The sequence below is a fragment of the Schistocerca gregaria genome, chromosome 8, assembly GCF_023897955.1.
Source record: "Schistocerca gregaria isolate iqSchGreg1 chromosome 8, iqSchGreg1.2, whole genome shotgun sequence".
NCBI classification, from domain to species: domain Eukaryota; kingdom Metazoa; phylum Arthropoda; class Insecta; order Orthoptera; family Acrididae; genus Schistocerca; species Schistocerca gregaria.
In genome coordinates, this window is record NC_064927.1 from 478184157 (window position 1) to 478197819 (window position 13663).

The following is a 13663-nucleotide window of genomic DNA, read 5'->3' on the forward strand; positions in this document are numbered from 1 at the left end:
TAATTAAAGAGATAGACAGATTAACTAATGAATGGATGCTGAGTCTAATCAGGGAAGATAGAGTTTTATGGCACACATTGACTATAAAAGGGGGTGGACTGAATGGATACATCCTGAGGTATCAAGGAATAGTTAGTTTACTTTTGGAAGGAATACAGTGAACAGACTCACGTAAGTGTCGATTGATGTAGCTATGCAGAAAGGAAGACACTTGCATAAGAGAGCAGCAACAAACCAATCTCAGCTCTGAAGACTCAGACAACAGATTATATCAATGAGAAAGAAAAATTGTTTTTCATATGGTTGTTTTTTCGTCGTATACCTATAACCTCCAAATTGAAACTTCCTGGCAGATTAAAACTGTGTGCCGGAGCGAGACTCGAACTCGGGACCTTTGCCTTTCGCGGACGAGTGCTCTACTAGAGATGAGCTACCCAAGCACGACTCACGGCCCGTCCTCACAGCTTTACTTCTGCCATTACCTCTTCTCCTACCTTCCAAACTTAACAGAAGCTCTCCTGCGAACATTGCAGAACTAGCAGTAGCAGGAGAGCTTCTGTTAAGTTTGGAAGGTTGGAAGGTAGGAGACGAGGTATTGGCAGAAGTAAAACTGTGAGGACGGGGCGTGAGTCGTGCTTGGGTAGCTCAGCTGGTAGAGCACTTTCCTGCGAAAGGCAAAGGTCCCGAGTTCGAGTCTCGGTCCGGCACACAGTTTTAATCTGCCAGGAAGTTTCATATTGGAGCACTCTCCGCTGCAGAGTGCTAATCTCATTCTGGAACCTCCAAATTATTTAGCCTCTGTTGAGAATGTTATTAACTGCAAATGACATCGTAAGTAAAATATGAACAATTGGAATACTGATATTGTGCAAGCAGTGAAGGTAACTTTTACTTTTGTTGAGACAAAAAGTTGTGTGTCCCTCATGACAATGGGCGTTTCGCCTTCTTATTAACAGCACAGTGTCTATAGGTTGGATAAGGGCATAATTCAGAACGAAACTTGAGAGCAGAGAGAAGGCACTCGACTGAAAGTGTGTGGCCGTAGCGAGTGGGGTGAGACGGCCGGGGCTCCCGGCCAGTGAGTGGTCCCAGGTGACGTCACGTCAGCCCCTGCCGAAGTCCAGCAGGTCCTGCACTGCGCGCCTCCGTCCCAGGGTCTCCAGGGCGAGCCCCGGCGGGGGCAGGCGGTGTCCGAAGGGCAGGATGTCCAGCGACTGGACGTGAGCGCGCACTGCCACGCCTGGCGGGAACCCGGAGAAGGCGCCCTCCCTGTCACCGCCCCTGGAGCTGGAGGCAGGCAGCGACCGCGCCGCCGAAGACGAGGCTGGCGAGGAGGCGGTGCGCGCTGTCGTGCAGCAGTCTTTGTACGGGATGCGGCTGCCGCCGCCGGCGCCGGGCGTCGATCCACCGCCCCCGAAACCTGCTCACCAGAGGCGTCGATCCCGCAATTTGATTCGGAACTGGGACGGTGCTCTACCGAGTACCAAATCTCTACTTTTTATGAGGAGCGTTCAACAAGCAAGGCAAGAACTTTTTATCCTACAAGCAGGTTGGTTTTATTCGCGATTCCGATACACCATACACCATATTATTCCCCACTGTTTTGACTACAAAACCATATTTTTCAACGTAATGTACTGTTAGATGGCAAGAACTATGCCCCTTACATGAAGTCATTAAATATCACCTAACTCACGCTGAGCGAACAGTAGGGCTGAACAAAAATGACTGATAATTCAAAATGCATCTTGTAGAAGGTATAGTATAGACGTATTGGAATAATTAATATCGGGTGATGTCGGGTGATGATTTTAAAGTAATTCACATGCCATGTAAACCTTGTGGAAGTGCATCGACTTACTGGAGGCTAAGTTATCCCATGGAAGTGTTCAGAGTTGACCGTGTTCGGCTGGGGAGGAGCGAAGGGAAGTGACAATAGGCAGCTTAGGGTGGCTCAAGCTCTGAGAAAGCGGTAACGGGGAGCGGCCTCCAGCTGCCTTAAGATGAGTGACAGTGAGTGGGTGGCTGACCCAATGCTAGTGTACCAGGAAGCAGACGGAGAACTTGTACACCTGCTGATAAATATCCGTCGTCCCGTTTTCAGTGAAACATGCGAGAAAGCCGCGCAAAGCTACGGTGGAGCGGTCAACAGAGGCAAAATATGCGCATTCGTGACTATAGCAACTTCACGCTAAATTCACGGTCCGCAGAGTCTGATATAAATCAGGTGAAGAGAGACAGAATGAAATACGCCCGCCTCCGATGGGAACAAAGGACTGCGGAATTTAAAGTACTCTCCTGGGAGTCAGAATTCCGAAAAAATTGTGTTTTGTGCAGTCGCTAACCTTAATGGGTGGCCTGGGAGGAGCTAAATAGCAGAAGTTGGGGGAAGGGGAAATTTTGTGGGAATTTGTTCACTTCCCAGAGCAGGCACTGGTCGGCGCTGGGAAGCGCAATTGGTGTAAGTGATTTGCTGGAGGGGAAACCGGGCAAAGAGCGGACTGGGAGATATCTCCGTAGTGGTCTTCCATTCCCAGCTTGCCTAGAGTGCGGACGTGGCGTTCTTTACTCAGCTTTCCTGAGGAAGAATGAGCATCTCTGCAGTTTAGGACTTAGCAAACGGAACGATTGAGCTTGGTGGTAGAAAGTTTTGGTTCAGCTATGTACTGAGCAAGATAGCTAGGAGTGAATAGACGAGCGCAGCCTTGCAGCACCACGAGGTCGGCCGACGTCCACACAACGACGCCGCCCCGCCACGCTGAATTCGGCGATATTGCGTCCGCTCCGGCTTGAATTAGGCCACTGATTAATTTGTTGGATCACGTCGGCCGAGTTTCCACGAGGGTTTCATGGGCCGTGTATTGGGGAATTCTTCTCGCACTTCGCATTACGCCTGGGTCAGTCGATAGGAATTACTTTTGATTTATCGCGCTTTACTCCATGTAAACGCATTTTATTACCACTGCCTGATAGGAGAGTCATGTAATGTGATAATTGAAGGTCGGGAGTTAAAATAAATGTGTGCTAATCGACTGCATCAGTTATCAATCAAGTAGTTGAAATCCCTAGTCACTTTCTTAACTAATTTTATGTTCAACATTAGCATGTGGTGTTCAATAACTAAATATAACATCAATGTGCACCCCTTTTTGTAATTAAAAGGGTTCAATTCTGAATCACGTAATGTCAACACTGCCACTGCAGTTGAATCAGGAGTCACAGGGCCTTACTACTTTCTTTGCGCTATCCGATATTGCGGCAGTTTTGCACTCTCTGTTGATCTGTTAGTCAGTTAGCTGGGGTGAACACACGCCAAAACCAGTTAAGTGAAGGGTGGGGTGTTACACTAGATTCAATGTGACGGCCTTACGACACCTTACTGGCGGGTACTGTATTACCGCACGGTACCACTCTACTGTTTCACGCAGGGAGCAATATCTTGCTGCATCAGTAACCTCTCTCGTAAGGCTCAAGTATTTCTGCACAGATGGTCCTTCATTGCTCTTTACGATCTTATGTTAGGCGGCGAGAAACCCAGTGGACGCACGTCTTTGAGTACCACAACTGCTGGAGGAGAGTGTCAGCACCACCGACACATAGCCGTGAGGTCTTTGATTATGGTTCGTCTATAACCTCGATTGAGAGTGTCCACACGTTCCAACACTGGAACAATTACGGTCGTGTGCTGTTGCCGGACAGGTCTGCGCGACCTTTTTGTGATAACAATAAACGCCTGGGCGACGAATTATTGTGTTTCTATTCACTGCCAGCTCTCCGCAGACATTCTGAAACCACCAATGAATATCTGCGTTATTCTGGTTTTACGCCAAAACACACTCAATAACGTCCCTCTGCTTGGAACGCAGCTACGTTACAGACGTAGTTTTGAAGGCTATGTTTAGCGCCTCCACCTATCGGAACTTCATGAAACTATAGGGCCTGAAGTGGAAATATTTCATGATGTCCCACAATAAATTTCGCGCATTTTCAACCGATATTCAGTCAGGAAAGAAAAAGTGTTTCGTTACTTATTGAACGTCTCTTGTAGTTGAACCTATTAGACATGGTACACAACCTTGAAGCCGAAAGGGTGGAGGGGGGAGTGGAGCACAAGATCTCTTGTGTACGAGCTTCTGCGAGCTATGATGCGGTTCTACCGCTCCATAAACAGTCATTTTAATATATGGCGTACAGGGCGCCAAGGGGCGAGCCTCTGGATTCTTACAGCCTCAGTACCCTGAAGGGTTCTATGTTTAATGGTCCTTATGCTTAGCTCCTGCATTGCGCTACAGACGTCTGTCTTAGATTCATGATGTTTTGTCTTCAGAAGCTCACTAACACCTATATTGAGTTTAAAATGATCGCAGTTAACAGATTTTGGCTCGATTTGTACAGAAGGGATTTTCTAGCCCTAAACCCTGCACTACGCCCAAACATATAATTCATGGATAGGCTCGAAGTATAAACACCAACTGTTTACAATGTATCGTAGTGTTGTAGGCGACGTCAGCACAAACTATTTGGTATGGGACACTTGTGGTCTAAAGAGCCGGTAAAGTACCTAAAATTGCTCCTCAAGAAGCAACCTAAACTACAGAGGATGAGCACCATGCAAGATTTAGTACACTGTATCCTCTAACTAGAGATTTAAAACTACCTAGCAGACCGTAGACTGTCGTAAGTGAAGTCAGATCATGGTAGTTTTCCTAATCGGTTTAGTCAGTTAAAAGGCGTATCCGCTTTACCTGTGTGTTGGGTGTGTTGCATACCTGTTGAGAACTACCTCATAAGGATCGCTTTCTTTACGTATGCTATCAATATCGTACTACACTCATGCTCATAAATTAAGGATAATTGCAGAATGTGGAGTCACACAACGTGGCACTACACTAAACAGGCACTAATAGCATAGGCACATAGGGAACACACACGACACAGATCTGTAAATCCACGGTATTGGTGATAAGTGGAGAAAACCATCCCGAAACACATGTGCTACAAAACGCCACTGTTTCCTGCGCGTGTACTCCGACATCAGTATGGGATTTGATCACCATGCACACGTACACTGGCCGCACCACGGTTTGGCATACTCTGGATCAGGTGGTCGAGCAACTACTAGGGTATAGGCTCCCATTCTTGCACCACTGGCTGTCGGAGCTACTGAAGTGGCATAGGGGTTTGAAGATGTGCAGCGATACGTCGACTGAGAGCATCCCAGACGTGCTCAATGGGGTTAGGTCTGGAGAATAGGAAAGCCACTTCATTCGCCTGATATCTTCTGTTTCAAGGCACTCCTCAACGATGGCAGTTCGGTGCGGCCGTGCGTTATCATCCATCAGGAGGTAGATGGGGCCCATTGCACCCCTGAAAAGGCGAATATACTGGTGCAAAGTGACGTCCCGATACACCTGACCTGCTACAGTTCCTCTTTCAAAGACATGCAGGGCTGTGCGTGCACCAATCGTAATCCCACCCCACACCATCAAACCACGACCTCCATACATGTCACTTTCAAGGACATTAAGGCGTTGGTATCTGGTTCCTGGTTCATGCCAGATGAAAACCCGGCGAGAATCACTGTTCACACTATACCTGAACTCGACCGTAAACATAACCTGGGACCAATGTTCCAATGACCATGTGCTATGTTCTTCACACGAGGCTTTACGGGCTCTCCTGTGACGAGGGGTCAGTGAAATGCATCTCGCAGGTCTCTAGGTGAATAAACCATGCATGTTCAGTCGTCTGTAGACTATGTGTCTGGAGACAACTGTCCCAGTGGCTGCGATAAGGTCCCGAGCAAGGCTACCTGCAGTACTCCCTGTCCGTCTGCGGGCACTGATAGTGAGATATCGGTCTTCTTGTGGTGTTGTACACTGTGGACGTCCCGTACTGTAGCGCCTGGACACGTTTCCTGTCTGCTGGAATAGTTGCAATAATTTTGAGATCACACTTCGTGGTCATCAATGTGTGTTCTTTGAGCCATTTTCAACACACAGTAACCATTGCGCTAATGGTCTGAAAACGTCTGCACACTTACTAGCTGTACCGTACTCTGTCATGCACCAACACACCTCTGCGTGTGTGGACTGCTGCCAGCGCCACCGTGAAACGAACGCAGGTAAAATGCACCTCATGGTCATTCCCCAAGGTGATTTAAAACCGCAAATCGCCCACCAGAGCGTTTTTTCACCATGTATCTACATTATGCTTAATTTATGATCGTGACTGTAGATTCCCATAAAAACCGGAAGCGATGAACCGTCTAGAAGCTGAGTGTCTCTTAATTAAAAATGAACTATTTATGGCAAAATTAGAATTGTCGATGTTTAATTGAGGTTCCATTCAAAAATTATTTATTTGTAACATTAAACAGAGAAATGTCGATGTAAAAAAAATACAGTTTTCAAAATGCACTAGAAAAAGCAATTCTCTCAAAAGAAGTTACAATTATAAAAAACCACAAAACAAAAATATATCAAACATCGCTTCAGTACTTCGTCGACATTGTATAAAACATTTTTCTGTTATTTATAAACAGTTCTTCAGTTATCAGCAATAACAAGAAACTCTTGTCTTTGATCAGAAGGAAGAATGTTGTGTTGAGTACAAAATAACAACAGTAATTATAAATATTTATGTCTGAGCATGTAAACTCCATTTGCATCAAAATAATTGCTTTGCTTATATGAAAGCGCAGAAGTAACGGTATCAACTAATTTTATTACTTGTAACATGCAATTCTTTTCTAATAATATAAGATATACATATTGTACTGACACCTAATTATGTGTAAACAAAGAAACAAACAAAAAATTCGTCAGCTCCGAATTTCTCTCGCACTCTTCTAATTCCGATCAATTTAAACTCACTATCGGGTGTTTGTGAGGCTCTAAAGACAAGAAATAATTAAGCTGCTACTGTAGTTGCAACAGCCATAAAGCATACACCCTTCAGGGCACCGAGTTCATGAGAATCCCGAGGCTCAGAAAAGATATCAACAAATAAAGAATTATTGCGAAGTTCTCCCAGAGAGAACATTTTTCGGTCAGTTCCAAGCTACGTCAATAACACCTCTGGCTGCCTATGACCGTAGCTGCTACGCATATTACAGGTATATCGGTTTAAATAGTATATGTATGGACAGAGTACAGTGACACGCTTCTCATTCACCACAGCCATTAGGCAAAACTCAACAGGAAGTGAACCGATCACTGGAGAGCTCCAGTCAAATAGGATTCCTGCCTGTAAATACTCAGAAAACTTCAGTTGGCTCTGAATAATAACCCCGATGTCAGCTGTTGCATAAATTTATAAGTTTGCTTCATTTTTATACACTCTGAGAATAACGCACATAAGTCGTCCGCTGGATCCGCATACCGAATTACGACTGACCGTTTGTAAATATATGTTAAGAAAATTACTGAACGAGTCGCCTATAGTATTACAGCCAATCAATTCCATTTATCACTTACGTGAGAGCAACGATAGCTAGTGACAAGTAATTCGATTTGTGCGTTTCAGTTCCCGAGCTCGGCAGTACAAAGCAATGACATGCCCAGGTGGAATTACTGCATACTGCCAGGAGGAAATGAGATTTTTGCTACAATAGTTTTGGTATGTATTCGTTCTAGTTGCACTCATGTGCTAGGTACTCTAACTTCTCCTGTAACGTCTTTTAAGACCTTGTTCATGAATATGTGCAGTTATGATTAATCAGAATCATTTCTGTTAGGCACCTGGTGCAGGTGGAAAGTCACGACTAACGCAAAAAAATCTCAAAGCGCACTTCGCTGCCTGATTATGAGCTGCACTGAAGCGTCCCATGTGTTTCAAAATCTTTAATAAATAACAATAAGAATGGTATTATGAGGTTACCAGATTACATCGCACTTTTCACTGTCCATAGAGTCTGGGTGGGACTGGTGCCTTGGATTTCAGTTGTTTGATAACTTTCTCAGGCCAGTCAGTTTCCTTCAGCAGAGACTTGGTTTTTCTGTCCACCCTGCGGTATGTCCTACATTGGCCAAACGACTAGAACGGTGGAAATCAGATGTAAGGAACACCAGCGACGTACCAGGCTAAGGCAGGCCACAAAATCAGCAGTAACAGAACACAGGCCATAATTGGAACATTCCATGGATTATGAGAACACCAAGGTCATGGTCCAGACCCCCAGGTTCTGGGATAATGTCATCACTGAATCTATAGAGATAAAGATGGCACAAAACTTGATTTACCGGGAAGCAGGATACCAGCTAAGCACTGCATGGAACCCGGCATTTGAACTGCTGAAGCAATGCCGGAGAAAATATGTTTCCAACACCAACAACGAGCCTCAGCCATCCGCACACTGCGAGCATGAACCAAGAAGGGAACACCAGGAAGCCTCAGCCGCAGTCGGAGACAGCCAGAGCGGGAGCGGACGGAATAGGGAACGTCCAGAGCGGCATTACAGCGCCACTCGCGGGTGCGGACCGAGAAGGGAACATCAGGAGGCCACGACCGCAGTTGGAGACGGCCAGAGCGGGCGCGGACGGAATAGAAAGCCTCAGCCGCAGTCGGAGACGGCCAGAGCGGGAGCGGACGGAATAGGGAACGTCCAGAGCGGCATTGGAGCGCCACTCGCGGGTGCGGACCGAGAAGGGAACACCAGGAGGCCACGACCGCAGTTGAAGACGGCCAGAGCGGGCGCGGACGGAATAGGGAACACCTAGAGCGGCAGGATAGCGCGACTAGCGGGCGCGGACCGACTAGGGAACGGCAGACAGGACACCAGGCACCGGGCAGGCAGAAATATGCGACCCGGTCCAGCAAGCAGCCAGTCTCAGGGAACACCTGATGAAGACGTCAAGTAATGACGTCGAAATATCGTGTTTGGAAGACGCTGATATCCGGAAGAAAACCCGATTTCCACGAGATATCATCAAATCGCCGGGAAAGTCTAAGAAATTACATCACGAGACTAATATTGTTTGACTATACGATTAGTGGTCACTCGCTGGAATCAGCCTCGACTTGATCTAGAAGTAAATGTCCGGCGGCAGTGTAGGCATACAAGAAAAACTATCCACGGAAAACATACTACTATTTGCATCCTGTACTTTGTCTAATGATCGTGAGAGAAAAGTTAGACAAAATGCGGTAGAATAGCGTTGTTACCGACAATCTTTCTGCCCATGTGCCGTCTACGATTTAAACAGAAAGGGGAAAAATGATTGCACTACAGTATGTGTGATAACGTTTTGCTACACTACGAAACATTTGTTTGAGAAGTATAAATATAAATACCGTCGTGATAAATTCAAAGTTTCTACACCAAACAATCAGCTGTAACAGATCTGATATCACAGGAAAGCATTCCAATGTACGTAATAATAACTTGCCTCGTCTTTTGTTGGGAACCGTGAATGAACTACAAACACACTTTCTCGTGTACGGTACAGATAGTATAGCAGTTACGTAGCTTCTAACGCCGCCGTCTTGAACTCTGCAGAAGAGATGCCGGTATACTGAGTGCAAGTCAATGACAGAGACTTTATTGCCGAGCGTGAAATGATCACTGATTTTCGAATGCAGTTGTGGTACTGTTGTACGTGAGATTTTCCTGAATACAAATATTGCAGCTATGAACTCGTGAACTATTTAAGCAATTGAGTCGTGCGATACTATTAGTTCAGTCGTATGTGGAATCGGTACGTATATGAAAATACGCACTGCAATATTTACGGGAACTATGATACTGAAGTGCATGGTTGTTTCTGATCAGTAAGCTAAGTGGAAGAAAAATGTAATATATCCTACTGGTTCACAAATCAATTTAGCTGCCTTAAATAACAAAAATGACATGTGTCATGCACGTAACAAGTAAAAAACGTATTGCAGCCAAAGGAAAATACTGAAAAATAAAATAAGGAAAATCCATAAGGCAGATAAACAACCTTCTACTTAGTCACAGATATGGCCCACATTCATATAATAATAAAATTTTCAAGAAGAGAAAAAAGCGAAAATTATTTTTATTTATAGTCCTTTTTGACCGCTGCTTAAGGACTTTATGTAATTATGATCCAAAAACGATGCCAAGTCAGATCATTATATTCTTTACAGTAGGCACATTGCGACAAATAGCCATCATCAGGTTTTCTGTAAGTAAATGGTATATAATTTTGGTACAGTACTTCTAAAATTATGGATATATATTAATTATAAATTGTTATTATAAAATTTGTTACACACATCATATGGGTCTGACGTCATACACTATCGTGATTGTGTTGCTTTCTTTTTAATGGTACTCCATTAGTATTCTTGGAGAAACAAAGAAATAATGGTTGGTTGTATTAGATATGGTTTGTTATCTTTCCTTTAGAACAATAATTATGTGAACCTTTTCTAGCACATAAACTATAGGTATGTTAGATGGATAGAAACTCCAGTATTAGCTGCCGAAAACTCATTAGATTTACTTTTTTCTACCACTCAAAAACACAGCAACACACAGCAAATAATTTATGATAAGCTATCCATATTCCACTCGTAACATCCAAAGGACAACTAACGAAAATGTTGGAAGAGATGAAAATTTGTTTACATACACACAACTATTACTAAATACACTTAATCAGCAAATTTACTGAAAACACAAAAAATATAAGGAAAACTTTATTTAAATTATCAACCAAGGATACGATAGACACACAAAATATTACGAAACAACCAGAGATTACAGAAGATCGCCAACGATACCCCTAGCAAAGAATATCGAAATTAGAGGATTATAAACAAAACTGATTTTAGCCATACTAATCGCTGGAAAACCTCTCAAATAATGTCACATACTGGTTACTCTAAAGAAATGAAAAATATCTAAAAATTATATCACAGAACAAGTCACGTTTAGTATAACAAACCGTTATTACTTGAAGAATACCAGTTGAGAGTGACAGAACCTCAAAACGTGTGGCTATGAAGTCCATCTGTAACTCCTGGTTGTTTCGTAACACTTTGTGTGTCTATCCTTTTCTTGATCGATAATTTTACTAAAGTATACGATATTTTTCTGTGTTTTCAGTATATTTGCTCTATAGTATTTGTAGTGGATAGTTGTGAGTGTGTAAATCAAGCTCCGTCTCTTCCAAAATGTTCATTAGTTGCCCTTTGGATGTTACATGTAGAATCTGGCTAGCTTGTTCTAAATTATTTGCTGTGTGTTGCTCGGTTTATAAGGGGTAGAAAATGGTAGATATAGTGTGTTTTTCAGTATCTAATACTGAAGTTTCTACTCATCTGACGTGTGTAGAATTTATCTGTCAGATAATATGTCACCTAATTATTGTTCAAAAAAAAAGATAACAAATTATATCTAATATAACCAAGCATTATTTCTCCAAGAATACTAATGTACTGCAATGAAAGAGACACCCACAGAATCACGATAGTGTATAACGTCAAACCCATCTGATGTGTGTAACAAATTTTATAATAATGTTTTCCAGTTAAAGTTTAACTTTTTTTTTGTCATCAGTCTATTGACTGGTTTGATGCGGCCCGCCACGAATTCCTTTCCTGTGCCAACATCTTCATCTCAGAGTAGCACTTGCAACCTACGTCCTCAATTATTTGCTTGACGTATTCCAATCTCTGTCTTCCTCTACAGTTTTTTCCCTTTACAGCTCCCTCTAGTACCATGGAAGTCATTCCCTCATGTCTTAGCAGATGTCCTATCATCCTGTCCCTTCTCCTTATCAGTGTTTTCCACATATTCCTTTCCTCTCCGATTCTGCGTAGAACCTCCTCGTTCCTTACCTTATCAGTCCACCTAATTTTCAACATTCGTCTATAGCACCACATCTCAAATGCTTCGATTCTCTTCTGTTCCGGTTTTTCCACACTACATGTTCCACTACCATACAATGCTGTACTCCAGACGTGCATCCTCAGAAATTTCTTCCTCAAATTAAGGCCGGTATTTGATATTAGTAGACTTCTCTTGGCCAAAAATGCCTTTTTTGCCATAGCGAGTCTGCTTTTGATGTCTTCCTTCCTCCGCCCGTCATTGGTTATTTTACTGCCTAGGTAGCAGAATTCCTTAACTTCATTGACTTCGTGACCATCAATCCTGATGTTAAGTTTCTCGCTGTCCTCATTCCTACTGCTTTTCATTACCTTCGTCTTTCTCCGACTTACTCTCAAACCATACTGTGTACTCATTAGATTGTCCATTCAGTTCAGCAGATCATTTAATTCCTCTTGACTTTCACTCAGGATAGCAATGTCATCAGCGACTCGTATCATTGATATCCTTTCACCTTGTATTTTAATTCCACTCCTGAACCTTTCTTTTATTTCCATCATTGGTTCCTTGGTGTACAGATTGAAGAGTAGGGGCGAAAGGCTACAGCCTTGTCTTACACCCTTCTTCATATGAGCAATTCGTTCTTGATCGTCCACTCTTATTATTCCCTCATGGTTGTTGTACATATTGTATATGGCCCGTCTCTCCCTATAGCTTACCCCTACTTTTTTCTGTATCTCGAACAGCTTGCACCATTTTATATTGTCGTACGCTTTTTCCAGGTCGACAAATCCTATGAACGTGTCTTGACTTTTCTTTAGCCCTGCTTCCATTATTAGCCGTAACGTCAGAATTGCCTCTCTCGTGCCTTTAGTTTTCCTAAAGCCAAACTGATCGTCACCTAGCGCATTCTCAATTTTCTTTTCCATCCTTCTGTTTATTATTCTTGTAAGCAGCTTCGATGAATGAGCTGTTAAGCTAATTGTGCGATAATTCTCGCACTTGTCAGCTCTTGCCGTCTTCGGAATTGTGTTGATGATGCTTTTCCGAAAGTCAGATGGTATGTCGCCAGACTCATATATTCTACACACCAACGTGAATAGTCGTTTTGTTGCCACTTCCCCTAATGATTTTAGAAATTCTGATGGAATGTTATCTATCCCTTCTGCCTTATTTGACCGTAAGTCCTCCAAAGCTCTTTTAAATTCCGATTATAATACTGGATCCCCTATCTCTTCTATATCGACTCCTGATTCTTCTTCTATCACATCAGACAAATCTTCACTCTCATAGAGGCTTTCAGTGTATTCTTTCCACCTATCTGCTCTCTCCTCTGCAATTAACAGTGGAATTCCCGTTGCACTCTTAATGCTTTTAATGTCACCAAAGGTTGTTTTGACTTTCCTGTATGCTGAGTCTGTCCTTCCAACAATCATATATTTTTCGATGTCTTCACATTTTTCCTGAAGCCATTTCGTCTTAGCTTCCCTCCACTTCCTATTTATTTCATTCCTCAGCGACTTGTATTTTTGTATTCCTGATTTTCCCGGAACATGTTTGTACTTCCTCCTTTCATCAATCAACTGAAGTATTTCTTCTGTTACCCATGGTTTCTTCGCAGCTACCTTCTTTGTACCTATGTTTTCCTTCCCAACTTCTGTGATGGCGCTTTTTAGAGATGTCCATTCCTCTTCAACTGTACTGCCTACTGCGCTATTCCTTATTACTGTATCTATAGAGTTAGAAAACTTCAAACGTATCTCGTCATTCCTTAGAACTTCCGTATCCCACTTCTTTGCGTATTGATTCTTCCTGACTAATGTCTTGAACTTCAGCCTACTCTTCATCACTACTATATTGTGA

The 13663-nt window shown here is 43.3% G+C and overlaps 1 protein-coding gene across 1 annotated transcript in view; it reads right to left on the bottom strand.

Annotated features, from left to right (window-relative positions):
• Window positions 1-774: 774 nt before the first annotated feature.
• The window catches only part of LOC126284450 (fibroin heavy chain-like), a 104540-nt gene continuing 91651 nt past the window's right edge, over window positions 775-13663 (bottom strand). The window contains exon 9 of the mRNA XM_049983371.1: window positions 775-1420. Coding sequence (XP_049839328.1) covers window positions 1104-1420 — 317 coding nt within the window. The 3' untranslated portion in view covers window positions 775-1103. The remainder of the gene's footprint in view (window positions 1421-13663) is intronic.